Source organism: Spermophilus citellus (assembly GCF_964194105.1).
Source record: "Spermophilus citellus genome assembly, chromosome: 4".
In the NCBI taxonomy this organism is placed as follows: domain Eukaryota; kingdom Metazoa; phylum Chordata; class Mammalia; order Rodentia; family Sciuridae; genus Spermophilus; species Spermophilus citellus.
The window spans coordinates 221,752,976-221,780,943 of NC_138185.1; the positions used below are offsets into that span (position 1 = coordinate 221,752,976).

The 27,968-nt window shown below is 56.1% G+C and overlaps 1 protein-coding gene across 1 annotated transcript; it reads left to right on the forward strand.

The window, feature by feature from the left end:
* The first annotated feature begins 102 nt into the window (after positions 1-102).
* Positions 103-27,817, forward strand: HHIPL1 (HHIP like 1). The gene is made up of 9 exons (XM_081291997.1): positions 103-791; positions 7,408-8,054; positions 12,393-12,536; positions 14,666-14,994; positions 15,436-15,562; positions 17,882-18,027; positions 20,829-20,910; positions 24,540-24,622; positions 26,815-27,817. Exons 1-9 carry the CDS (start codon positions 513-515, stop codon positions 27,333-27,335), a joined length of 2,358 nt encoding a protein of 785 aa, XP_081148123.1. The 5' UTR covers positions 103-512; the 3' UTR covers positions 27,336-27,817.
* The last annotated feature ends 151 nt before the right edge of the window (positions 27,818-27,968 follow it).

Sequence of the window (27,968 nt, forward strand, 5' to 3'; positions counted from 1 at the left end):
TCTGGGTTGACACCGCCTGCCTCCTACACCACGCCCTCACTTCAGCTCCATGAAAGTTTCTGATCACTGGCTCCTTTGGCCCAGTAGGCGGTGGGACTGGAATCTAGGAGTCTGGGCTTGGGCCCTGGAGCCCTTCGCCCCTCCGGCTAACCTGCCCCTGGGGGAAGAAGCCGAGCCCAAGAGAAAACGTGAAACACACACGGCCCCCGGGCCCAGCCACTGCCGTGGAATTCAGAAAGGCTCCCGGGCCTGGAGGAAGGGGCTGCGAGCAGAGCGGGAACAGAGGCTGTGCCACGGTCCGCTCGGCGCGCCAGGGTGTCCCTGGCCAGAGGTGACCTCCTGGCGGAGGAGGACCCCAAACTCGAGGTCTGCGGAGCGGATCTTTGCCGCGAGCTGCCCCGGGAGGGTGCAGGAGAGGCGGGAGGCGGCGCTCGGGGGCTGCGCCGGGCCGGGGGTGCCATCCTCCGCCTCTTCCTCCGCGGGCCGGGCCGGGCCGGGCCGCACCGGGCGGTATGGCGGGGCGGTGGGCCGGGGCCGGGGCGCCGCTGGCGCTGCGGGTGCTGCTAGTGTTGCGGGCGCTCCCGGTCGCCGCGCACCCGCAGTGCCTGGACTTCAGGCCGCCCTTCCGGCCGCCGCAGCCGCTGCGCTTCTGCGCGCAGTACTCGGCCTTCGGCTGCTGTGCTCCGGAGCAGGATGCAGCGCTGGCCCACCGCTTCGGCGCCCTGGCGGCCCGCGTGGACGCCCCCGTGTGGGCCGCGTGCGCCGGCTACGCGCTGGACCTGCTGTGCCAGGTGAGTGGGCGCGGCGGCCGGGGCGCGGGCGGCTGGGCGGGCACGCGGTACCCGGGCGCGTGCGCGGGGGCCTTGATCGCCCGGTCGCTGAGCGGAGATCACTGGGGTGAGGATCAGAAGTGGGTCCCTGGCTTTGGAACTCGAGGATCCTAGAGGGAGTCGTCTGGCACCGGTCGGGGAGCCGGGCATCCCCGGACAGCTCTCGGCTTTGCCATTCATAAGCTTCGTAACGTGAGCCTTCCCCGGGCCTCAGTTGCCTCTCCCACCGCAGACGGGACAGGTGATGTCATTACTCTCTCCAAGACTAGGGGCTTTTCTGCCCCGCAGTACCCCACCTGGAGGAACCCCGCCCTGGTGGGTACCGGGATGCGGAGGCGTTAGCCCTGCTCCCTGAGCTGCAGCGCGAGGGGATCAGGGGCTCTGAAGAGGGCGTGGTCAAGGTGCCAGGCGTGGTTGAAAGGTCTAGGGGACACTGTTCCCTACGAGGGCCCCCTCCCTGCCCTGCGGGAGGTCTAAGAGCCCCTGCCTCCTCCCTGACCTGGCCGGTGTGAGTCCTGGACCCTGGGTGTATTCCGGCCCCACCTGGGTGCTCCCGCTGGGACGGCGCCCTCACCTGAGTGACGCCTCCCCGCTGACTTCTGCCCACACCACACTGTCATAGCTGTTTTCCTTCTGTGAGATTGCCCCCCGTGGGCAAAAGCTGTCTGGCTGAATGCGGAAATAGGGTGTCACCAGGAGCCCTAAGGCTGGTGACAGTGAAAGCGCTCAGGGGTGGAGCGATCCCACGGGCGCAGCGCAGTACTTCAGCCTTCGGCCAGCAGGGGGCAGGCGAGGGGGAAGGGGCAGAAGGGCTTAATGGAACCTGATGTCCTGGGGTTTGATCCTGGCTGTGCCACCTTCTGACTTTGTGACCTTGGGAATATCACCACTGCACACTTCCGTTACATTATCTTTAAAATGGGGACAGAAGCTGGGCATGTTGGTACATGCCTGTAACCCCAGAGACTCAGGAGGCTGAGGCAGAGAATGGCAAGTTCCAGTGAAGCCAGCCTGAGCAACTTGGAAAGATCCTGTCTCAAAATATATAAAAAAGGGCCAGGCGCGGTGGCACAAACCTGTAATCACAGCCACTATAGAGGCTGAGGCAGGAGGATCACAAGTTTGATGCCAGCCTCAGCAACTAAGGGAGACTCTAAGCAACTCAGCAAAACCCTGTCTCTAAGTAAAATATTTAAAAAGGTCTGGAGATGTGGCTCAGCAGTTATATGCTCCAGGGTGCAATCTCTACTAATACTACTACTACTGTTAACAACAACAATAATAAATAACATGGGGACAGATTTCTTAACTGTCCCCCAGGGTTGCCATGCAAATTAAGTGGCTCAAACAAGAGATGCAGTTAAATTTCTCTAGTGCTTCCTGGCCCACCACTAGCCCCAGACTCTGCTGAACCCCCATGCTGGGTATCGTAAGAGCTGAAGAGTCTGGCCAAGTATTTCTCTCCCCAGCCTTGTGACTCCTTGGGATCAGGTCCTTGGTCTCCCCACACCCAGGCCACATAGCAGAGTTCACACATTCATTCCACACCTGTTTATTGAACACTTATTATGTACTGGACCAGTCAAGGCAGATGAGGCAGACAGGTCCAAGGAAGAAGAAGGGAAAGTCGGTCCTGTAGTGTCTGTTGGCAGGAGGCCCCTCCTTTTCCTTGGGAACCTCCTGGGACTGCCTGGCCTTGAGCAACCCATGGTGGAGTGTCTGCTAGCACCTCCAGCTGAGGCTGGAGTGACCTCATGTCTGGAGTGAGCTTACAGAGGGCGGCTGTGGCTGGGGCATGGTTTCCCTGACTGGGTTTTGTGGAGATGGCTGGCAGGAGAACTGCTCTCTGCCAGCCAAGATTGTGTCCAGATTCAGCACCTCCAGATTCCCACCAGGAGAGGTGGCCCAGGCATCTTATCTACAGGTTTCAGTCTGCATTCAGGCCTCACATCTGTCCTGGGGAGGCAGAGAGGCTCTTACCTCCCATGGATGCTGTGTGCTCTGGAGGAGAAAGACCAGCTATGGCATGTGCATCCCCTGCATGGCTGGCATGAGCCTTCCACGTGCTAACTTCCCCTGTAACTGAGGTGCCCTCTCCAGTGCCTGAGGTCATCCTCTCATGTTTCTGATGGAAATCTGCAAAGGTCCTCTGCAGACTCATGCCTTCAGAAGATTGTTCCAAGACCTGTAAGGACTTGGCCCTGTGCTGGTGCTGGGCCTAGAGGCAGTTGGCAAATCGCAGGCACAGCCTCAAAGTCCCCTTGTTCAGTTCAGGACAGACAGCAGCTACTTACCAGAACGTGCAAGAGATTCACCAAGGTTACCAAAACCCGTGAGGGCATAGCACAAAGGTGTCAGAGGCAGGGAAGGAAGGCCTCCTGGAGGAGGGAATATTCAGTTACTTGTTACCAGCTCATCTAACTGGAAAATTACATGTATCATCTTGGTTTATTCCTTGTGACAAGCGTGAGGTTGGAATTCCTTACCCTTTTCATGGATGAGAACATGGCCCCAGGAGCATGCCCACGGTCACTTGAGTGTACAGAGAGTGTGTGCTCTGGCTCCAAAGCCCTTCTCCCAATGCTACCTCTGTCCCTGAGCCTGACTTTGTGCTGGGTCCTGGGATGCCCCCCCTAGAGGGTGCCACCATCTGTGGGATGGACAGGTATGCAAAGAGATAATTAAGTCCTAGCCAAGCAGAGCATCCAGGCCACCGCTGGCGGTGGAGAGGTGAGGGCAGAAGTGTAGAGTATCTCCTGCAAGCTGCAGGGTTACAAGGTAGTGGGGGCTGTGTCGGAGCCCTGAACAGATGTTGTGGGAGTGGCCCAGGGCTGGCAGCAGCCCTGGGAGAGAGCCAAAGTAAGAGAGGACTGTGAGTCCGTTCTTGCGTCATGAACAGGAGTTTGGCAGATGTGGAATTGAGTGAGGAGGAGCGTCCTACGGAGAGGACATTGTGTGCGAAGACTCTGTCTTCTCAAGAGTGGGAAGGCATAAGATGCCTTCGGGGGCTGGGGATGTGGCTCAAGCGGTAGCGCGCTCGCCTGGCATGCGTGCAGCCCGGGTTCGATCCTCAGCACCACATACCAACAAAGATGTTGTGTCTGCCGAGAACTAAAAAAAATAAATAAATAAATATGAAAATTCTCTCTCTCTCTCTCTCTCCCCTCTCTCACTCTCTCTTTAAAAAAAAAAAAAAAAAAAAAAAAAGATGCCTTCGGGACTCAGGACCATGAGTCATGAGTGTCAGTGGCTACGCGGGGGCAACCTTGGGATGGGGAGGTGGCAGGCTGTCTGCCCTGCACTTCCTGGCCCAGGCAACCGAGTGGTGGGTTGCTGGCATGGCTTTCCACCCTCTCTGCCACTGACTGTGAGGCCTGGTGCCTCTTCATCTCTCTGCCAGCAGTGGTCACCGGCGCTTCTTGTTATTTCCTGGTTCTTGACTGCTCTGCTCTGAGCACCATGTTTGCCCTGTGTGTAAGTAAAAGTACCCAGGCTGCGAGTGAACAGCCATGGACCCAGGGTTTGCTGGTGACTGCCAAGGTCTCTAGGCCCTCTTGGTCCCTCTGCCTGAGCCTTGGTGAGTGGCATGCCCTCAGATTGGCTTGCAGAAGTTTGTTCTGCCCTCCACTGTGTCTCTGGAGCAGAGGACAGTGCCTGGCACAGTGTGTGTCCAGGAGACACTTGTGGAGTGGAACGTTCCTGGATCATCTGGACAGAGCACCAGGTGGGTGGCGTGAGTTCTGGTGTGAGCCCAGGTTTGGCCACTTCTTGGAACATGTCTACTTTTAGCCTCGGTTCCTCATCTGCAAAATAGGAGTCACAATGACGCTGACCTGCAAAGACTGAATGAGGTGTGCACTACACCGAGCCTCCGGGACACCTGCAGCTGCTGGCGGACCCACAGGAGACTCCAGGGACCATGAGAGACACTACAGTGCACAGACCTTAGCCCTGGCCACCTGGATTCTTGTTGGCAGAGTTAACATGTGAGATGTGGTGTCCCTGCTTGGGCCTGGGACAGCAGCTGACCAGAGGCTCCAAGTGCACAGCAGGGTGCTGCCTGTCCTGTCAGGTGGGACTCAGTCCTACAGCAGTAGAGGGGCCAGAAGGACAGGCCATAAGCTGACCGAAGCCATGGTCATGTGATGGGAGTGAGTGGCCCCTGGACTGGAGCTTGAAAACATAGCTGCGAGGTCAGCCAGTCACCCGCTGCCCCCAGAGGCCTCCTGTTGGAAGCCAGCCTGGTTCCCCTGTGGGTGGGGAGGACGTCTGTGGCTGTTAGGGCCTCCTCCACCGCAGGAAGCCCATCCCCTGAGTCCTCTGGGGGCCCAGAGCTGAGTCAGGCCGTGCCTTGGGCTGGTGAGCTCACGCGGGGAGAGGTGTCAGGCTCAGAAATAAATAATTACAACACGCAGGTCAGGTCCAGGGTTGGACAGAGGGCGGTCCCCACGGAGCCTGGGCTGCTGAGGGCACCGCTGCACGCAGAGGCTGGGAAGGGGCTGTGGTGTGTGTGGCGGGGCTCTGCACCGGGGCTTGCGGGTGGGTAGGTAGGGCCAGTTGGTGGAGTCCAGCACACTTGCTCAAACCCAGTCTGTGCAGCACACTCTGAGGCACGTGACCTTGGGCTGGTGACTTCCTCTGGAGTCCCAGCTTCCTCATCTATCTAAGGACATGCAGAACAAGGACACCCTGCTGCTGCTTTGGGGGGAAGTAGATTCACAAAGAGCACCCTGCACAGGGCTGGCCCACCGTCGGCCCCAGCCCCAGCAGCTGTTGGTATTTGTCCTGATAGTTCATCTGTATTATTTAAGGATATGGAGAATGCGACCTGCCAGAGAGGCGGGGAGGGAAGGGTGCGCGGCCAGGGGCAGCTGTCCTGAGGTGCAGAGCAGACTGCCGTGTGGCAGGGCTGTGGGGAAGAGAAAGGTGGGCAGGAGCAGGAGCCGAGGCAGAGCCAGATCAGGGAGAGCCAGGCTACCTCCCCCCCCCCCCCGTGGCTCTTGGGTTTGGGGCAGGGTGGGCGCTGGAGGTGTGGTGCAGGGAAGAGGCTGCTCAGGTTTGCTGCCTTGGCCAGGGTTCCCAGAGAGCAGAGCCAAGCCACAGCTTCTGCGCCCTTTGTCTTAGTAGGGTTAGGGGACCCAGGAAGCAGGAGATGGCATGGCAGGGTCAGAGACAGGCAAGGACGCAATTGTGAGCAGGATACTGCCAAATGTGATTGGGAGCCACCTCGGAGCAGCCGAACTCTGCACTTTGGGACTGTTCAGGCAGGGAGGTGGGCAGAGCCCTTCTCCCAGTGGCCAGAGGCTTGTCCCGTGGCATTCACTGCCCTGCATTTCAAGTGGTGCCCACGTGGGCCCTGATGAGGTCTGATGCGTCTCGCTGGTGGGGAAGTACTGAGTGGGGGGGCATGAGGCTCTGGATTCTGCTCTGGGCAGAGCTGGGAAGAGGACCTGTGAGGCCAAAGGCCTGAGGAGGGGCCCAAGCGTTTAGGATTCATTCATCACATAGAAAGCTGCTCAGGCCGCTGCTGCGGTGGGGACAGCCCCAGGGCCTCATCAAGGAGCTGAGAATGAGGTGCCTGGGCAGGAGGGAGGGACCAGGTGTGGGGGGGTGGGCACTGGCCTCATCAACACACTTGCTTATTGCCCATGCCAGTCACCACCGGGCTGGAGAGAGCAGGGCCCACCTCAGATCACACCTAATATGGTCTGTGTTGCTAGCCCAAGCATGGTGCTGAATGACAAGTGGCCTTCAGCCTCGGTTTCCCCAGTAGCAGCTCCCTCTTGAGATCTCAGGTGAGCTCACACATGGCCTGTCCTGGTGAATCAAGGTCAACAGAGGGCTGGTGGGTAAGGTATTGCCTATGGGCCCACTATGTGCTGGACTCTATCAAGTTCTGGGGACAATAGTAACCATCCAGAACCCTTGTTCTGAAGAAGAAGACAGGCAATAAACAAGGAACCAATTAATTTTTATTATAATCTCAGGTCATGTTCCTTTTGTTTGAGATGCTGGGGATGGAACCCGGGGGGCTCTACCACTAAGCTATATCACCAGCCCTTTTTGGTTTTGATCTTGAGACAGGGTCTAAGTTGCTCAGGTTGGCCTCTAACTTGCATCCTCTGATTTTTGTTTGATTTAAAGCAAGGTCAAAGGCCAGGAAGTAATGGGATGGGGGTGGACTGGGTGATCAGAGAAGATCTGAGGAGATGGCCCTTGAATAGGGTCACAAAGGGAGGGGGTAGTCGACCAGATCTAGGGGTGGATACAGGATGTGAAGAGTCAGCCCTGAAGTGCTGCAACCCAGCGGTGCCCCCAGCAGCCTCTGTGTGGCAGCAGGTAGTAAGTAGCAGAAGGGACGGTGTCAGGATTTGTTCCAGCAGGCGCACCAAGGCACAGGGACAAGAGCGCAGGGGAAGGGAAATGAGGCCAAAGTTGCTGCTGGAGTTGAGGCTACAGGTGGTAATAGAGGGCCTCGACCGCCCTTTGTGGGTCTGCAGACTGAGGCTGTGCCCCGGGGGCACACAGCTGACTGGTGTCCCCACACAGCACCCCTGAGCCCTGCCTGTCTCTGCAGGAATGCTCGCCCTATGCAGCCCACCTCTATGACGCCGAGGACCCCTCCACACCCCTGAGGACGGTGCCGGGGCTCTGCGAGGACTACTGCCTGGACATGTGGCAGACGTGCCGGGGCCTCTTCCGCCACCTCTCGCCCGACCGCGAGCTCTGGGCCCTGGAAGGGAACCGAGCCAAGTTCTGCCGCTACCTGTCCCTGGATGACACGGACTACTGCTTCCCACGCCTACTGGTCAACGAGAACCTCAACTTGAACCTGGGCCGAGTGGCGGCCGATGCCAAGGGCTGCCTGCAGCTGTGCCTGGAGGAGGTGGCCAATGGGCTGCGCAACCCGGTGGCCATGGTCCATGCCCGGGACGGCACCCACCGCTTCTTTGTGGCCGAGCAGGTGGGGCTGGTGTGGGCCTACCTGGCCGACCGCTCGCGCCTGGAGAAGCCATTCCTCAACATCAGCCGTGCCGTGCTCACCTCGCCCTGGGAGGGCGACGAAAGGGGCTTCCTGGGCATCGCCTTCCACCCCGACTCCTGGCGCAACCGCAAGCTCTACGTCTACTACTCCGTGGGGGTCGACTTCCACGAGTGGATCCGCATCAGCGAGTTCAGGGTCTCCGAGGACGATGAGAACGTCGTGGATCATGGCTCCGAGAGGTATTTCCCTGGGGCCACCGAGGGTGGGAGCTGGGCTGCCATGCGGGGTGTGCGCACATGCCCTGGTGTGAGCGCCTCACCAGGCGGTTACTAAAGACCCACACATTTAAACCCCAGCATGTTTAAATCCCTTGGTGGGGCACTGAAGTACGTGCCCTGGGGCCTGGGGAGGGCCGCTTCTGGAAACCAGACGTTCAATGGAACCGTTTCCTGACCCCTCCATCTGGCCTCCAAGGCCGGTCATCTCTCCCCCAACTCTCCAGACACTCGGGATGGTTGCTTTCATGTGGTTCTCTTAAAACCCAAGTAGTTCGTGTTGTTGGTCCCATTTTTCAGATGAGGAAGTGGAGGTTCAAAGAGGTCAAGTGACCTTTCAGGTCACACTTCTAGGAAGCATTTCAGCAGGAACCCTGCTCTGGCCTCCGTGTCCCCCCCAGGGCATCCTCTGCTCCAGGAAACTTCCTTCCTCCAGCTCCCACCCATTCCCACCCCCAGGTCCTCAAGGCCTACACAGATGGCTCCCTGTGCCTTATATATGCTCCAGCTGGTTGTCAAATTGGGGTTGAGCTGGCCTGCCCCAGGGGCTCACTTGCCAGCCTGGGTACAATGGGGAAATAGCCCCGTATCAGAGACCCAACAGGTAGAATCTGATACTGGAAAATAGTTGCACAGGGGTTAGGACAATGAAAGGGCAACCGCAGGAAGGGAGGCCACTCTGAGCTGCAAGTGGGGGAGCTGCCTCCACCCCTAGAGCTGGACAAAGTGGGAAGGGGGGCTTCCCGGAGCCCAGGAGCCCTGGGGCTGGGGCCACCCAGTGACAGCTGGCACCATGTTGGGCCTGGGCAGATCAACCAGACCCAGAAAGGAGGTGCAGTTACTGCCAGGACCCTACCTGAAACAGAGAGGGGTGTCCTCCCCACTCCAGTCTCCCGAAGTACTGCCCATTGGCTGAACCATTTCAGCCAGCAAAGGAACATGGGAAGTGTAGTTTGCAGACGCAGGGAAGGGGAGGGTCAGCCCTGGGTCAGAGGGCAAACAGGCAAGTAACATCACGTTGTATATTTGATCAAACTGAAACATCTTGACATTAAACATGGAGAAAGGACGAGTGACACCAGACAGGCTGTCTTGGTGAGCTAATGGGGCTCTTGCCGTACAGCACTAATTTTGTTTCTGTGTTTGTTTTTGGTACCAGAGATTGAACCCAGGGCACTTAACCACTGAACCACATCCCCAGCCCTCCTCCCTTTTGTTTAATTTTTTTTTTTTTTTTTTTTTTGAGACAGGGTCTTGCTACATTGCTTAGGGCTTCACTCAGTTACTGAGGCTGGCCTCAAACTTATGATCCTCCTGCTTCAGTCTCTAGAGCAGCTGACGTTATGGATGTGACCGTCATGCCTGGCTCCAGCATTAATTTTGACTATGAGCTTCCTGGCAGCTGGATCAAAAAGAGAAAACATGATTCTCACAATCTTATGTGAACCTATGCAACTACTTCTCCATGAAAGATTATTTATCATATGAACCTGACAAAGGGAAGATGGAAGGGTAGAATGAAAGTACCTTCAACAGTGACTTAAAAAATGGTTCCTGACAAAACTTAAATTGGAACCCAGAATGTACAGAGGAACATATTTAAGAGTGAGGGTTCATTAAGGGTCTTCTGGAGACGTCATTGTTCAAGCCTGAACTCATTTAGAGGGGGATATAGGTGTGGCTGGCTGGCCGAAGGCAGGTCAGGAAAAGCAGTCATCTTTGCCCAAGCTGACTGCAGTCTCTTCATTTATTTATTTTGGGGGATACTGGAGATTGAACTCAGGGGCCCTCGACCACTGAGCCACATCCCCAGCCCTATTTTGTCTTTTATTTTATTTTATTTTATTTTTTTCAATTTTTATTGGTTGTTCACAACATTACAAAGCTTGTCTTTTATTTTAGTTGCTTAGCACCTCATCATGGCTGAGGCTGCCTTTGAATTTACCATCCTCCTGCCTCAGCCCCCAGAACCACTGGGATCACAGGTATGTGCCTCTGTGCCCGGCGGCTGTCAGTCTCCTTATCTGGGGCTGGGACCCGATGGAAGGTGGATCCTGCAGTCTGAGCTGTGCTCCGCAGGAGGCCCTGGTGCTGGGTCCTGTATTGCTCACCTCCTGCTGTGCATTGGTGTCACAGTGCAAAGGCTTCCAGCCCCGGCTCTGAAGGACTCAAATCCAGGGTCCAAGTGACTTCGCCTTTCTGTATCCTGGTTTTTCTTATCTGTATTAATGAGAGTTTAGCGAGTGAGTAGCCAATCCTGGAGAGTTAGAATATCTTAAGTTTATTTCAATTGGAGGAGGAGGAGGAGGAGGAGGATGATGATGATGATGATGATGATGATTTGGATACCAGGGATTGAACTCAGGGGCACTCAACCGCTAAATCATATCCCCAGCCCCTTTTTTTGTATTTTATTTAGAGACAGGGTCTTACTGAGTTGCTCAGAGCCTTGCCATTGCTGAGGCTGGCTTTGAACTCGTGATCCTCCTGACTCAGCCTCCCAAGCCACTGGGATTACAGGCATGCGCCACCACACCCGGCTCAACTGGAGGATAATTTTTTCAGTCCTGGGGATTGAACCCGGGGCCTCATACCTGTTAGATGAGAGCTCTACCAGTGAGTTTCACCTCAGTCCTTTTTATTTTGAGACAGGGTCTCCTGCTAGGAGCCACAAACAAAATATAAATGGCACCTTTGGTTGTAAAGTGACCCAGCTAACCACTGAGGTATTATTATGCTAAGATTTACATTCATATGCAAATTGGGCTCCTGCTGTTCACCTTGGCCTGCTACAGGACTCAAGTTACCGGACTGCTGGAGAGTTCCCATTGGTTGGGGAAAGATAGTAGGAGGAAATTCCGGGGGAGGTCCGGGCTCCTGGTTCCGGGAGGCGCGCGGTTCCGGCGGACGCCCGCGTGGGAGGACCAGGTTTGGCTTGCCGGCGGCGGGCGGCTTTTTCAAAATAAAGTTTTGTTCCTGCTTGAGTGGCTCGTGATTCTGTGCCCAGCCAAGACTGCGGCAGTCTCCCTAAGTTGCCAGGCTGGCCTTCAACTTGTGATCCTCCTGCCTCAGCCTCCTGAGTATCTGGGATTACAGGTGTGCACCACCACACCTGGCAGGAGGGAATTTACACAGAGAATTGGCTACCCAGGCGCTGAGAGGGCTGGAAGAGGACCAGAGGAAGGATCAGTTTCCTGAGATTAGTGGCTATAACAAGCTAATGCCGCTCTGGGACAGGAGGAACAAAGGGGAGAAGGTGTTTGGGCAGGTGTGTCTGCCCTCAGTCAGTGTTAGCCACCACTGTTGCTGGCTCTGCACCTGCTGTTTTTGGAGGTGGAGCCAGAGGTCAGAGACCTGGCTTCTCCCTCCTGCCTTCTGCTCCCCAGCAGCAGACCCTGACCTGAAGCTGGCTGGCTGGGGCATAGTGGGAAGTTCCCTGCATTGGCAGTCAGTGGGTCCCCAAGGCAGGGTGGGGAAGTTAGGACGATGGAGAAACCAGTTGAACCAGTGGTCAGGTGGACAGTTTCACATAATTATAGTAGGGCAGATGCTAGCATAGAGAGCAGTAGAAAACAGAACAAAACACTGAACCAGAACTCAAAGATTTGAGTTCTAGTCCCAGCTCTGCTACCTACGGGCTATGAGACTTTGGGCCAGTCGCTCAACCTCTCCGAGCCTCCAGGTCCTCCTTGACATGTGGAGTAAATTATCCCAGCTCAACCTGTTTACCAGGTCCTTGTGAAAATCACTTGTTACAAAGGATATAAAAGGTCTTTTCCAGCTGGGCATGTGGCACTCACCTGTAATCACAGTGATTTAGGAGACTGAGGTAGAAAGATCGCAAATTGGGGCTGGGAATGTGGCTCAGGCGGTAGCGCGCTCACCTGGCATGTGTGCGGCCCGGGTTCAATCCTCAGCACCACATACCAACAAAGATGTTGTGTCCGCCGAGAACTAAAAAAATAAATAAAATATTAAAAATTCTCTCTCTCTCTCTCTCCTCTCTCACTCTCTTTAAAAAAAAAAAAAGAAAGATCGCAAATTCAGGAACAGTCCCGGCAAGACTCTGTCTCAAAATAAAAATAAAATAAAATAACATAAAAGGGCTGGGATGTGGCTTGGTGATAGAGCACCCCTGAGTTCAATCCCCAGTATCAGAAAACAACAACAACATTCTTTTCTCCATTGTGAAATGACATCCAACAGAGAGGAGGGTTCATTGTTGTGATCTTGTTTTTGTTTGTTTGTTTGTTTATGTGTTGAAGGCTGAGTTTTCCTTGTTGGGGGTTTATCTTCCTTTAGGATAATCCTGGAGATTGAAGAACCAGCTGCCAACCACAATGGGGGTCAGCTGCTCTTTGGGGACGATGGGTACCTGTACATCTTTACCGGAGATGGCGGGATGGCTGGAGACCCCTTCGGAAAGTTTGGAAATGCCCAAAACAAGTATGTTCGGCTTCTAGTTGTCTGGTACCTTGGGGGGCACTCCGGGGCTTCTGGCACTCTTTTGGAGCCAGAAGTGTCTTTCTTAGCCAAGCAGCTTCGATGAGTAGGGAAGGGTCTGGGAACCAGCTCAGCCTGCAGCTAGCTGGGGATCCCAGGCAGTCACTGGTTCCCATCAATTACAGGGGAATGATAATCATCTCCATGGGAGGCTCCTCAGTTTACAATTGCCCAGAGCCTGTTTCTCACAGGTGCCTGATAAGTGACATCAGTGACCCTCTGGGAAGGTCAGCCCAGCCCTGAACAGGGCCCTGCTGGAGGAAGGTGTGGGGTGCTCCCCAGATGGATCAGAGCAGGGTCTTTATGGACAGGTGGGTTTTCTGCCCCAGGGTCACTCACAAAGACCCAAATTCGGAAGTATAATCTCGGCCTCATTTACCCACCTGCTGGCTTGAGCAAATGGCCTATCCTCGTGCCTCTTTATGCATGCACACACGCGGGTGTACACACTTGTGCATGTAAACGAGAATGTTAAGGAGTCTCTGGCCTGCCTCTTCCATTTCCTTAGCCAAAATGACAAAACCTCCCTTAGCCCAGGAAGTCAAAATAAAAAGGGTGATATTGATTACTGTAATTAAAGTGCTCACAATTTGTGACTTACGCTTTCACATGTGACAGTGTAAGAATCATCCGAGCTTTCTCAGTTTGCAATGTGTTCAGAGATGAAGTTGAGAAAATAGAAATTAAGGATTTGTGGATAATTGGATGGGACTTAAAAACATTGTTTTGCTGCTATGCGGTTTTTGCCCACTCGCATCCTGAGGCATGATGCCTGTTGTGGCTCAGGGTGTGAGCAGCCCAGGGCACGTGGAAGGAGCTGCTGGGAAAGCTGGGAGGCCTGTGGTGGGGACCCTGGCATTGCTGGGGGAGTGTTTTGTCACTATTAGCATGACACCTGTGAGGTGTCTCTATTGATGGGGGAACACTTGGGTGCTAATTCTTGTGGGAATGACGGCACACACAGTTGTGTCAACTGGGCAAAGGACGCCAGCCCTGCCTTGAAAGGCAGCCTGGAGGGAGGGAGTCCACCAATACAGAGAGGGCAGATTACAGTAGATGGGGTAGGGAGAGAAGAAGGGAAGGGAGGGAAGGCGAGGGGGGATAGTAGAGGTTAGGAAAGGCAGCAGAATACAACATACACTAGTATGGCGGTAGGTAAAAAAGTGGATGTGTAACCGATGTGAACCTGCATTATGTATATAGGGTAAAAATGGGAGTTCATAATCCGCTTGAATCAAATGTATGAAATATGATATGTCAAGAACTTTGTAATGTTTTGAACAACTAATTTAAAAAAAAGAAAGAAAGAAACCAGGTGAGAGGCCTGCTCCCCTCCACACCATCTCCAAGCACAGCACAGGTTTTTCCATGTGATTTTTGTCATGTGACCAGTGGAACCAAAAGCTACTCCTCCCCCTGCCCCCCAGAGCTGCACAAAGGTTAGAGCTGCTGGCAGCTCCCACCTTCTCCCAGCCCTCCCTACGCTTTCTGCTTGACACATATGACTTTGATCACTGACTCAACACTTGATGTCACCTACTAGGTGGGATCACTGGGCTGGGTCCTGGAAAAAAAAAACTAAATATGAGTCACTTTCTAGTGTAATCCTCACTGGCTAGCACAACCCTGTAAACAGGAGGGCAGAGCAGAACCCTCTGTCACTACTGAGGACACTGGGCTTCCATAGAGGGTCTGGAAAAGGGCTTGGGGTTCTGGGCCAGCCGTCTGGGCTGGATCTCTGCCCTACCATTGATTATCCGGGTGGCAGGGGGGCACTTTATCTGACTTTTTTTGAGCTTAGCTGCCGTCTGTAGAACTAGATCATAAAGTACTTAACCTAAAAGTTTCCTTGTGGTCATGAAGTGGGACAATAGATGACTTTAGGTCCAATGCTCTGGACAGGGCTTGGCACCCAGTTGAAAGGATGCACGAGGTTGTCCAGCTGCCAGTAGCTGAGGAGCACCGCACCGGGGTTTCTGCCACATAGCCGGGGCTCACCCTGCACCGGGCCCCGTTGCTCAGCGTCCTGGGGATGGTGCGCTATGACACCCTGACCTCTCGCCCGTCCGCAGGTCGGCGCTGCTGGGCAAGGTGCTGCGCATCGACGTGAACCGCAACGAGCGCGGCCCGCTCTACCGCATCCCGCCCGACAACCCGTTCGTGGGCGACCCGGCCGCGCGGCCAGAGGTCTACGCCCTGGGCGTGCGCAACATGTGGCGCTGCTCCTTCGACCGCGGCGACCCGGCGATGGGCGCGGGCCGCGGGCGCCTGTTCTGCGGTGACGTGGGCCAGAACAAGTTCGAGGAGGTGGACCTGGTGGAGCGCGGCCGCAACTATGGCTGGCGCGCCCGCGAGGGCTTCGAGTGCTACGACCGCAAGCTGTGCGCCAACGCCTCCCTGGGTGAGCCCGCTCCCGGGACCCCGAATCCCGATTCGCCCAACCCTCCCCTCGGCTGCCCAAGACTGGGGCTCCTGCGGGGCCGCACCCAGGACCCTTCCCAGGCACCTCTTCATTTTGGACCGGTCCCTGCACCCCACCCTCTGCGAATTGTGCAAGGAGACCTCCTGTCCCCACTGGAACCTCCCGTGCCCTCCCTCCAGCCCTCTTTCCTCTTGCTTCCCTCTGGCCCTGGGCCCCTGCAAATCTCCCCGCTCCCAGGCAGTCCCGTGAGCACCTCTCTCCTTCCCACCTGCCATCAGGGGCCCTCTGGCTGACCTCATGACCCCTGTCTCTTGCTGACCTTTGTCCCCAGTCCCCTTTTCACAGGCCTCGGGCTGGGGACAGACCTGGCAGTTGAACAGGCTGCCACATGTTCACCCCGGGCTCTTTCCCCTTCTGCAGATGACATCCTGCCGATCTTTGCCTACCCGCACAAGATGGGCAAGTCGGTCACAGGGGGCTATGTGTACCGGGGCTGTGAGTACCCCAACCTGAATGGCCTCTACATTTTCGGGGATTTCATGAGCGGGTAGGTGGCCCACAGCCCTGAGTACTCGTGGTTAGGGCCTCTGCTCCCTGGACTGTGATGAAGTGTGTGTGTGAGTGTGTGGGTACGTGTGAGTGTGTACACAGATGCACACTCACACTGACAGGAGCCTCCTGTGGGTGTGGGCCAACAGGTCTCTTCCTCAGGGGGGAAGTTGAGAGTCACCCCTTAGGAAATCTGCTCCTGCTCTCCTGACAGGGCCTGGAGCCGGCCAGAAGGCCCAGGTCATGGCTTGGCAGACCATGGGCTTAAGGGCCAGGACCTGGTCTTTCCCTCTCTCCTGAAACTCCTGCGTTTTGAGCTACAAGTGCTTCTGATAGTCAGGGACAGAACACCAGCAAGCCCTCTATCCCCAGGGCCACCTTCCTCCTGGGGAAGACAGGACCCATCCCTGCACAGAATGGGAGCGCCTAGAGCCTTACCCAGCCCACCCCAGCCAGGCCTGCAGAGAGCATTGGTCCCCAAGCCCCTTGCACAGGCTGGGAAACTGAAGCCACAGAGGGCAGTGGCCCATCCAAAGTGACCCTGCTGAGGAGAGGGGGAGCTAAGTCTGCTGTCCAGGCCTGACCATTGTGGCCCATGGAGCCTCCCTCCTCTATTCCCACCACTGAGACTTAATAGGTGTGTGCGTGGGTGCGGGGGACAGGGCATGAGTCACATCCAGGTGCATTTTAGAAGAGGAGAGCACACCTCCTAGGCCTGCTGGGAACCAGACTCTGTCCTCTGTGGAGCTTGGACACTTACGACTTGTTGTCCCATTGTACAGAGGAGAAAACTGAGAGTCAGAGAGGACCAGGATGACATACAGCCTGGCATGCTGAGGCTTAAAAGTGCACCTGAGATGCCTGGTTCGGATCCTTCTGCTCACTGGAGTTGACCTTGAGCCAGTTACTTTACCTCTTTGTGCTTCAGTTTTCTCACCTACAAAAAGCAGTTAACAGTAGTGCCCACCATCTCAGGGGGTCCTCAGGACAGAATCTACTAGGACATACACAGCACTTGGAAGTTAGTTCATACTCACAGACATACGATGCCCCTAATTCCCATTCTGGGGAGAATAGCCGAGTAGGTGCCCGGGGAGGAGATTCAGAGCCCAAGGCTGGCAGGGGACTTCTTGCCTCTAGAAGGTTGCTGACTTAGGCTCAGTCGGGAGCTGAGAAAGTACCCAGCCCTGTGCCTCTGGATACTGGATCATTCTCCCAGTTCTTGGGGACTCCCTTCCTTGGTCACCCAGCTTTCCACCTAGAAAAAGCTTCCTAGATGGAGCTTTTATTTATTTTTTATTTATTTATTTATTTTTTGAGAGAGAGAGAGAGAGAGAGAGAGAGAGAGAGAGAGAATATTTTTTAATATTTTTATTTTTTAGTTCTCGGCAGACACAACATCTTTGTTGGTATGTGGTGCTGAGGATCGAAGCCGGGCCCCATGCATGCCAGGCGAGCGCACTACTGCTTGAGCCACATCCCCAGCCCCTGGAGCTTTTATTTTTGCCACCAGTTCTTTCTCTCCCAAGTCTCCTGGTCTCAGACATTCAATTCATTTTGTCCACATTCCCAAGCCCCCCTGATGGGTCAGGCATTACGCCAGGGTCAAGGCAACTGAGATGAAGAGCATCTTGCATCCAAGCCAGGGACACACCCACACTGCAACCTCAGAGAGCCTGTGCCCAGTGCTGGGAGCGCAGAGCAGGTGCAGTCAGGGAGGGCCTCACAGAGGAGGCAATGTCGGAGCAGGGGCTGGAAGTATGCCTAGGTGCTGGAGAAGCAGAAGAGGGAGTCGGCACAAGATGAGCATGTTCCCAAGATGGCCAACCGCCTGCTGTCTGAAGTACAGGCAGTGCCAAAGGATGCATACACCTTGGGGCAGCTGTGGTGGACGTCAGCTCTCAGAGATACTGTGTCTTCACCTGGCCAGAGACTGCACTGAACTGACAGGCAGGAACCAAGCTGATCTTGTTCATCCGGGGTCCCTCTGGCAGATGCTCAGTGAAGATCACACCTAGCCCACTTCACAGACACACAACCTGTGCGGCTGCAGGGCCCTGCACAGAAGGGCCCACACTTCGCTTACTGCTCTCTCATCACTCTCCTGAAATTTTTAATAATTTTTGAACAAGAGACCCTGCATGCCTTTTGCACTGGATCCTGCCAATGACAATGGTCCTGGTTGCATGGATGAGCAGACAGGCGGACAGATGGGTGGATGGATAGATGATCGGATGGGTGGAGGAGTTGATGAATAGATGGTGTGTTCCTCGTACACCATACCAGCCATGACCTCAGACCTCATCTTCCTCTCTAGGCGTCTGATGTCCCTCCGAGAAAACCCAGGGACCGGCCAGTGGCGGTACAGTGAGATTTGCATGGGCCGAGGCCAGACCTGCGCATTCCCAGGCCTCATTAACAACTACTACCCACACATCATCTCTTTTGCAGAGGATGAGGCGGGTGAGCTTTCGTGGACCTCCCCCTGGTCCAGACTGACTGGGCCTGGGACTGGTTTCCCCCTCCCAGGGCTCCTGGCTGTATTGTGAGGGGTCGGGTCTCGGCCTGAAATGACCTGCGTGCTTGGGAGGGAGGCATTCAGTTCCTAAGGCATATTCACTTTCTCATCTGGAAAAAGGGAGAAATGTCCGTCTTCCCTGTTCCCATCCAGCGCGGGCTGTGGGGAGGCCTGTGCTAACAGGGGTTGGGTCTGCAGGCAGGATCTGGAGTGCGGAGGGAAAGTGTCTCCCCAGAGAACTGCAGGGCCCTTGGTTCTTCATGGCAAATGCACTTGGACCATTCAGTGAAGCCGCACTGGAATTTCACAGTGGGTGGACAGACGGCAGCCCTCCTGCCTGTTAGCTGGTCCCACATTGAGGCACTTGTGTTTTCAAAGCAGGGACAGAGGGGGAGGGGAAGAAGAAGGGCCATGGAGACTGGATCCTGCTCCAGTCTCCTGCCTTTGTCCTTGGACCCCTTGACTATGCCACAACAAAAGGCCAGGGGCCCCCAGCAGGCCCTGGTGGATGCTTTGTAGGGGTTTCTAGGCAACGCAGTTGGGGGGGTGCTTTGGAGGTGTGTCCCTGCAAGGCCCAGTGCCAGAGCCCCCAGGGAGTCTGGGAAACCTTTGTTGAACCAACCTCCCCCATCCCCCCATCACATCTGAATTTCCAAAAGGGCAGCTCCAGCCCCTGAGAGGCCCCTGGGCCCCTGAAAGCCCTTTCTTTTGGTCAGTAGGGGGTTAACGTATTTCAGAAGCAGGGGAGCCTCCCTCCCCACCTCCCTCTCCCCCAAAGATGCAGGGCCTGGAGGAAGGTGCGGTCCCCTGGGGCCCTGCCTCAGCCCTCTGAGTGGCACTGAGATAGAAAACCAGGAGGAGGCACCCGCGAGCCAGGAGCCCAGGGCCAGCTCCAGGTCCAGTGTCAGCCAGTCTCTCCCACTACTAGAGAGTGACCTTAGCAGAGCTCCTGGCTCTGCTCCCCCCTTTCTAGTTTTCCTGACACTTGAAAATTACAAACGAGGACGCCTGCTGGCCCAGTATCTGCCAGGGACAGTCCACACCACAGAGATCAAGAGGGCGGTATGGCCCTCGGAGGGCCTGGCAGCATGAGAAGGGTCCCTGTGTGTGCACGTGGTCCAAGAGCCTGCTCACAGCCCCGGAGTCTGCCTGGTCTAACCCTGTCACTTTACTTACGGGGAATGAGACTGACTCTTCACACCCAGTAACAAGGGCGGGCGGGCACTGTGGGCAGAGCAGGGCCTTGGGTTGGTCAGCCAGACGAAGACACAGGGGAAGGGCATTCAGGCTGGGGATGTGCAGGGAGCCTTGACCTACAAGGAGCTGGAGTGTCAGGGTGAGGGCTGCACAGACAGAGGGACAGGGGCTGCCCCCAGAGTCTCTGTCCAGAGAGAGGCCAGAGGGAGGTGGATGGCCTGAGATGACATTGCAAACCTGTGGCTTCCCTTATGGACTCCTGAAAGGACATCTTGCCAGGGTGACCCTATTCCTGCAGGTGGCATCCTCCCCATGTGGACCTATGCCCCTTATCCCCACTTCCCTGGTGGGCTATTGCTCCTGTCACAGCTGGGTCCACCCCTTACACAAGTTACCCCTCAAGGGTCTCCCCCTTTGCAGAATCCCCAGGGTTTCTTGCCCTTGCTTGCTGACCCTGCCCCCATGCGCCCTCCCTGACTGCCCCTGTCTCCTGTGACATGCTTTTCTCTGTCTCAGCCTCTCCTTGGGGATGCCCCCACCCCACCCCCCAGGCCTGGAGGAGCTCTCTGCTATGCTCTTACAAGAACAGAGGTCTTAGTGCAACTGAATTGTCACATTGGGCCATGGGGGGCTTGTGTCAGGTTTCCTAGTCACCGTGGATCCTACATTGGTATGGGGTTGGGACAGCAGACTTGTTGCGCTCTGGGTCTGGCTTAACCATGTGACTTGGACCTTGCTGAGCCTGTTTCCTCATTTGCAAGATGGCAATAATGAAGCCCATTTCCTGGGCCCCAGTGGGCCTGGCTGCAGGAATTAGGGTAGGATGGTCGGGGAACAGGAGGACTAATGTCACCTGAGAGTGAGCTCCGTGGTGCTCAGAACTCAGATCTGTACATTTTCACTGTACCTGAGAGCTGGAGGGGAGGATGGGGGTGGGCCATCACAGAGTTCCCAGACAGAGGGCTTCCGGGTGACCCTGGGGGCTCACACTAGATTCCTAACCCAGTGCATTCTGCCCTGCCGGGGAGGTGCCTGCTCCCAGGTCTCTCCAGGTGACAACAGTAACAGCCACTACTTGGTTCTCGCTCTCTGCTCTCCGTAGCAGCCCTGTGAGCTTGTCCATTTTAAAGATGGGGAAGCTGAGGCTTGGGGAGCCACATGTGCCCGCAGGTCACCTGGGAGGCCATCGTGTGGGGAGCTGTTCCAGGGCCTTATCCATGCCCAGAGATGTGTGGTGCTGGGCTTCAATCCGGCCAGGGCTGGGGGTGGGGGGACAAGCCACCAGGAAGGAGCAGGAGCAGAGATCTGTGTGGGAAGTGGGGGCAGGCAGGGTGACTGATGGCTCAGGGACAGTGCCCATGGCCACATCTGGACACCTCTCCCAGCCTCAGTTTCCAGTTCTGGGGGCTGGACCAAGAAGCTGCCCTGGAGTGCTCCCCTCGAGGTCTGCTGAGGCTGGGGTCAGTCTCCAACCTGAGGCTGCTGGGGGTGGGTGGGGCTGGCCCACATTACTCTAGCTGTCCGCCCACCTGCCATCTTCTTTCCAAAGGGGAGCTGTACTTCATGTCCACGGGCGTGCCAAGTGCCACGGCTGCACATGGGGTCATCTACAAGGTCATCGACCCCTCCCGGTGAGTCCCTGCAAGGTGCAGACCGAGCACCTACCGTCTCACTCCTCTGACTTTCCCCCACTCCCAACGTGGGGAGAATTCATATCCCCATCTTTCAGATGAAAAGACTGATTCCCAGAGAGACCTGATGAATCAAGCTCCCACCACCGGGAGGTGCAGATCCAGGATTCAAAGTTCTGCCCGCCAGAGTGCGGCTCTCTTCAGGTCGTGGGGAGTGGGGAGATAAGGTTTGGGGCCTGTGAGTGTAGTGACCTTGCCTGACCTCTCCTGTGTCTTTCCTTCTGTCTAGCATGTCCCTCGTTCCTTGTTCCCTAGGTTGCTCCATCTCCCACATCCTCCAAACTCCTGCTTGCCTCTGAGATGCCTCCCCTGACCTCCTGTCCCCATCTGACCCTGGCCTTTCTCCTGGAGCTACTGACTAGAACTTGCTGGGGCTCTCCAAGCACCCTCCCTGACCACCCCATTCCAACTCTCTCTCTCTCTATCGGCTTCAGTTCTAGGTATGATTCTCCACTGCTTCCCCCCACCCGCTGTGACACTGGGGATTGAAACCAGGGATGCTCTACCATTGAGCTTTTTAAAATTTGTTTTAATTTTGAGACAGGGTCTCACTAAATTGTTGGCCTGCTAACTTGCAATCCTCCTGCCTCAGCCTCCCAAGTTGCTGGGATTACAGGCGTGGGCCACCACACCTGGCTTCAGCTGCCCATTTTATGGGGCAGAAATGAGTACAAAGTCATGTGCCAGTGTCCCAGAGGGGCAAGAACTGGAGCTGGGTCCAGGTGACTGGCTTGAGAGTCCTGCCCTAACCTCTAAGCTTCATTGTGCTGGCCACAGGGCCTTGGATCTCACTACCTCCAGGCGTCCTCCCCAACCTACTTGCCCCTCCAGGCCTGCTAGTCTTTCTCCGTTCTTATCACCCAGACTTGGAGTCTCCCAGCTGTAGGACTGTGCCCCACCTGTCTGTCTGGTCCACATCTCCTGGATCCAGTCCACATCTCCTGGACTAGATGTGTCTTTTCACCCCAACAAGTCAGCTCAGGCCCCAGGAATGGCACAGAGCAAAGACTGTGGCATTTTTTTAAAGTTTTATTTTTAGTTGTCGACCTTTGTTTTCTTTTTTATATGTGGTGCTGAGAACTGAAGCCAGTGCCTCACCCATGCTGCTTCTCCCCTGCTCCCTGCTGTCTGTACTTGTATCCAATACCTGGAGTGACACCACGCATGCTCACCCCCTTCCCCACCAGGCCCAAGGCTGCACTCCAAGAATCTGTGGGTGTTTGGCAGACCCTGGGGGAACCCTGATGTGTTTAGTTACCCCAAACTCTGAGACATACTGGTAGGGGAAAGTCCCGAAACACCCGGTGCACCTAAACAATACTTTTTAAAATTTGGAGTCCTTTTAGAGCTACAAGGAGGTGGCAGAGTTTCCTGCATACCCAGGGTGCAGTGCACCCCACTACCTCTTAGGTGGTCTTTGAACGTGAACGTGTACACCATTAGTGAACTGACCTTGGCACATCACCACTAGTTAAACTCTGTCGGCTTTTTAAGGGATTTTTCCAGTTGTTCTCTTGTGTCCCTTTTCTAGTCCAAGATCCCAAATTACATCTAGTCATCTTGTCTCCTTAGCTTCTGGTCTCTGGTCTGTGACAGCATCTCACAAATATATTATTTAATGACATAACTTTTTTTTTTTTTTTTAATCAAGGAAAACATAGCAATCCTCCTCTCATCCCTGTGTTCTCCTCTCCCTGAGGTCACATCCATCTTGTGGTGCCAGGATTTATGTCCCCGCACTTGGATCACATCAAACTTTACATTCTTCTTCGCTCATTTGTTCCCTACTCTGTGTAAGCGTTTCCACGTTGCGACATCAACCTCAAAAGGATGGTTTCTAATGGCTGGTCATTTTCTGCTGAGTCACTGAGCCATAACTGTCTTACCAATTCCTTGGAATTAAGGTTATTTCCATTTTTTTTTTTTTTTTAGGAGAATGCTTCTCTGAGGAAATATCACATATATTGAGTGTCTAATTCCTGCCACATGTCGCCGGTTTTTTGCAACACCCTCTCTCTGTTGGCTCACTGTCCCTGTGGAGGGAGAGGGAAGAGACCCAGCAGCTTCCCCAGCTCCGGGCTTCAGGGTTAGGAAGATCCCAGGTGGTAGATTCCTCCCTTCCTCCCTGACCCCTGGCCCTTCCATTTTTCTCTCTTGGAATCTATGTTTTGTGGCTGTTGTTGTTTGCTTCTGGGGATTGAACCCGGGGTCTCTACCACTTGGCTACATTCCCAGCCTTTTTTTTTTATTTTTGCTAAGTTACCCAGGACGGGGTTGAACTCGGAATCCTCCTGCCCCAGCCTCCCTAGTTTCTGAGATTTCAGGTGTGCACCTCTGTCCGCACTGGGCTGGCTAAATGTATTTCATTGCAGCCACGCGGACTCCAGAGGGGTCCGGCACTGAACATTTGGAAAATGAAGAACCAGTAGTGGAGGGGGTGGGGTCACGTCACCTCACCGTGCCCAGACATAACAACGGTGGCATTTTTTGGGCTTACTCCCATCCTTTTGTGTAACAGATTTTAAAATATAATTTCCTCAAAGAACAAAAGCCCAGCTGGGCCTGACTGAAGTGTGTGGACATGACCTGGAGGGAAGCCCTGCGGCTCCTCCGGCTTCCAGAAGAGAGGCGAAGAGAGCGTGTGTGCCAGTTGCATCTCCTCAGCTCTGGGGGAGAAGCCTGTGTGCCTTCTTCTGCCAAGCCTGTCTGGAGGCCCCTCACGTGGCTGCTTCCCACCCGGTGCTGATGGGACCCTATTGAAGTCCTGGGCCCACGTGGGGCACTCTGGGAATGGGGTCGGTACCCTTCAAAGAATACAGGGCCGGCACCATTCAAAGAATCACAGATCAACAGCCAAAAACTAATTAAAATGGAATTCCGTTCCTTCCTTGTGCCCCTGAAGGATGTAAAAGGAGACCCATTCATACCCTGGCGACCCTGGCACATGGCTCTCTTGCTGTTCTCTGCAGCCCCGGCCCTGGGCTCCCGTTCAGGCTTCTTCCCTCCTCCTCCCTGCTTTACTCCTTAGCCTTGACCTTTCCCAGGTTCCTTGGCCAGGCTGGGCACCACCAGAAATCCAGACTCCAGAGGCCGGAGAGACCATCCTCGAAGTCTGGGGGTTGGAGGGCCAGGGTAGAAGGCAAGGATGGGGCCAGTAACAGGAGTCAGAGTGGCGGGGTGGGGAGAAAAGAGTCTGGCATTCCACCAGTGGGGGATGAGGCGTGGGGGCCACCTCTGACTCCAAAGTGGCTCAGAGAGGGGGAGCCTCTGGCACTACCTAGTGCTCTGCAGGTAGAGACTGAGCAGGCACCAGTGGGCTACCTTGGTGCCTGTGTCCTGAGGCTGGGCCCTTAGAATCCTGGGGGCACAGAGAGTGCCAGGGTCCTGCAGGGCACACAGTAGGTTCTCAATAACTGATCACCATTTACTGCTATTCCTGTCCACACCTGCATAGCCCTTGCCCTCCCTGCCACCACCCACGAGAAGGGCTGGTGTCAGGTGGACACACTTAAGGCGAGTTACCAGGGTACCAGGGTGGGACCTCATGACCTCCTGTGTGTTGTTGGCAGACGAGCGCCACCCGGCAAGTGTCAGATCCATCCCACCCAGGTGAAGGTGAGGAGCCGCCTCATCCCCTTTGTGCCCAAAGAAAGTAAGTGCCCATCGATGGTTCTCTGTGGGGGAGGGAAGCTCCTGCAGCTTGCACCCCGCAGACCCCCAAGTCAGATGCTGGGGGCCCTTAGTGGGACCTAGAGGCCCCTCCTTGGTCCCTCTGCCTAGCAGCTTGCCTGGCATACTTCCACAGGTAAAGTGGAAGGAACTTTAGAGTGGGTCTGTTGGACTGGCCACACTCCTTAGACCAGACCCTAGGCTATGGGCAGGTGGTCCGAGGGGCTGCAGCCTCAGGAAGGGCACAGCAAGGGGAGGAACAGCTGTGCCAGGCAAGATAGGCTCAAAGTCCACTAGGAGGACACAGAGAGGACACCTGTGTGTGAGCAGGGGAGGCTGGGGTGGGGTGTTTGGCTGGGCTTTCCAAGATGGTTCCCTTTGACTGCTTGGTGAGGAGGGACAGTGGGATGAGCAATCCTCTGTGGTTTGAGGGGCCTGGGGCTGTGAGAAAGGCTGTTCTGCTGGAGGGGCTACCACCAGGTCCTAGCTGGGTAGAAACAGAGGCCCCCCATTACCAGACCTTCCGCTTTCCATCCAGCCACGGATGATATGTGCTTTGCCCATGCCGTGGAGGGATACAGAGAGAGGCAGGTGTGGCCTTGCCTTCTCAGATTACACTTTGAAACTGCTGGCAACTAAACGACCAACAATAAAAAAAAAAAAAAAAAAAAAAGAATTGCAAGAACCACTGTGCAGCCCAAGGGACTAGCAGGGGCTGCCAGCAGGGTGCCAGTGCCGGCCAGGCGGGGAGCAGGAAGGCAGAGCAGGGCGCCTGGGCAGAGGCAACTGCAGGAGGGCAGAGCTCAGGGGTCCCAGCAGCAGGTGGCTTTGAGCGTGGCAGGCCTTCAGTCACTTGCTTCAGTCGCCCACTCTGTGCTGGGTGCTGAGACCAGGAGGAAGTCAGACCAGGCCCTGTCCTGGCTAGAACAGAGAAGCCGTTTAATACAGAAGTGTGTTCTGGATCCTGTGGGGACCTGCCCAGGTCAGTGTGGGACTGGGTGGGGGTAGCGGTTCCTGAACTGTAGAGAAAAGGAAGGAGAGCTGAGGGGCAGGGGGCAGAGAGGCTGGGCCTGGGGAGAGTCTGGATGGAGCAGAGGAGTGCGTGGAGCAGAGCTGGTGCTGGGGCGGGGCGGGGCGGGGGGGGGGGCGGCACCTTGCTCATGTCATGGTGCTTGGGCCTGGCCTGCACTTGTCCTGGTTCCAAGAAGTTCTTTCTCAGCACCCCTCCCCCACCCCATGGATTTCACAGTGCAACTGGCCAAGGTGGGGTGGGATCAACGGGATGTGCCCTGGTGGCCCCAGGATTCTCCCTGTAGTAACTGTGTTATTTGGGGTTTCAGCCCTCCTCTGACGGCTGTCACAGGGGACAGTGTCCACTGCCTGGCACTGGCCCTGCAGGGGATAGGGCTAGACAGAGTATAGTGCCTGATGTAGAGTGAAGTTTATTCCCATGGCCATCCTGGGCCCAACATGTCCCATGTCCTTCAGGACAAAGAGAATCACCAACCTCAGTCCCCCAAAGACCTATGGTGTCCAGGCCCTGTGACAGGGTGGCTGTTCCTGCTCTGACCCCTCCATCCCCAGCTGTGATCCGTGTGGGCCCAGCCACACACCCTGAGAGCTCCCACCCAGCCTTCGGTGACAGTGGCAGGCCAGCACCTCAGAACCTGGAGGAGAGAGTCTCCCTGACCTTAGGGTTTGTGTATGGGCCCAGTTCCTGTCCTGCTGGCCACCTACTGCTTTAGACCTCAGAAGTCCATGCCCCTCTGTGGCTTCAGCTTCCCCACCCTAAAACCAGGACTGGAAGCAACAAGGGTCCCTTGCTCCTAGAATCCTACCCCAGCACTGCTTGCATCCGAGGCCCAGAGGTTACAGCATGGGTACCCCCCAGGAGGGCAGGGCTGGGGGTGTGGGAACCCAGCGGCAGACGGTCATAAAACAGCGAGCTCCCGGGATTGGTTGCTGAATGGCTGGAGAAGCATCTAGCACCCCATGGGGCCTGGGTGACCCAGAAAGCACCCCTAGTGTCCTCAGAAGCACCCTATCTTCAGGGTCTGAGTGGGGGACAGACGGAGGACATCTTTCCCTGAGGTCCACCTTCCCATCTGGAGGCAGCCAGGTGGGAGATGAGCCGGGCTGAGGGACCCACTGACCGTGTGCCCTTCTTCTGTTCAGAGTTCATCCGAACTCCAGAGAGCACCCCACGGCCCACCAAGGCGCCCCGCAGGACCCGTCCCACGGCCGCTCCGCGCACTCCCACCCCGCGGCCGGCCAGGCCCACCCGGCGGCCAGGGGGCCGAAGGGGCGGAGGACGGCGACGGGGGCGGCCGAGCACCGCTGACCCTACGCCCTCCAACGGCGCGGTGCGCCTGGTGCGACCCGCAGGACTGAGCTCCGGCCGAGGACGCGTGGAGGTGTTCGTGGGCGGACGCTGGGGCACCGTGTGCGACGATGCCTGGGATACCAAGGCCGCCGAGGTTGTGTGTCGCCAGCTGGGCTTCGCACATGCCGTGCGCGCAGCAAAGCGTGCGGAGTTCGGAGAGGGCCGCACGCTACCCATCCTGCTGGACGACGTGCGCTGCGCGGGCAGCGAGCGCAGCCTCCTCGAGTGCGCGCACGCGGGTGTGGGCACGCACAACTGCGGGCACCAAGAGGACGCGGGCGTCGTGTGCAGCCACGAAGACCCGTACTCATAGCCGAGCCTCGGCTACCCGGCCTGGCCATTCCAGCGGGAGCCCAGTGTGCGCCTGGTTATGCACACGTATCTAACTGGGGAGGGTGGTGTGGGTGTGTCCCAAGAGGTGGCCTTATCTACCTGGCTGTCCTGTTGGACCTGTGTGAGGTGTTGCTGTGCACGTGTACCCTCCTGTGTCCCTGGCCGTGTGCCTTCTGCAGACATAATGCTGGTGTGTTGGGACGGTGTGGTCTGCCAGGGTGTGATCTTGGGGCAAGAAGAGCTCTTTTTTACTTCCTAGTCTCCAGATAGCAGCAGGAACACCTTCCTTTAATGACTGCATGAATGAAGGCACCTCTGGCCGACTGAAGGAGAGGGCCTGTCCAGCAGTGCAGGAGCAGAGGGTGCCAGACCAGCTGGAGCCTGGCTCAGAGATCGTGGTCCAAAGAGCATGGCCTGGTGGCCCAATAGTCCAAGGCACTGGAGAGAACAGGACGCATGCCATGGGGCAAAGAGAAGCTGCTCATGTGGACAGATCCCGGGTGTCCTGTGGCCATGACGGCCCTTTAGAGGGTCAGCCTGCCTAGGAGGAAGTGAGTAGCCATCTCAGGAGACAGCTAGCCAGGGGGCACCGGTGAAGTCCCCTGGTCATCTG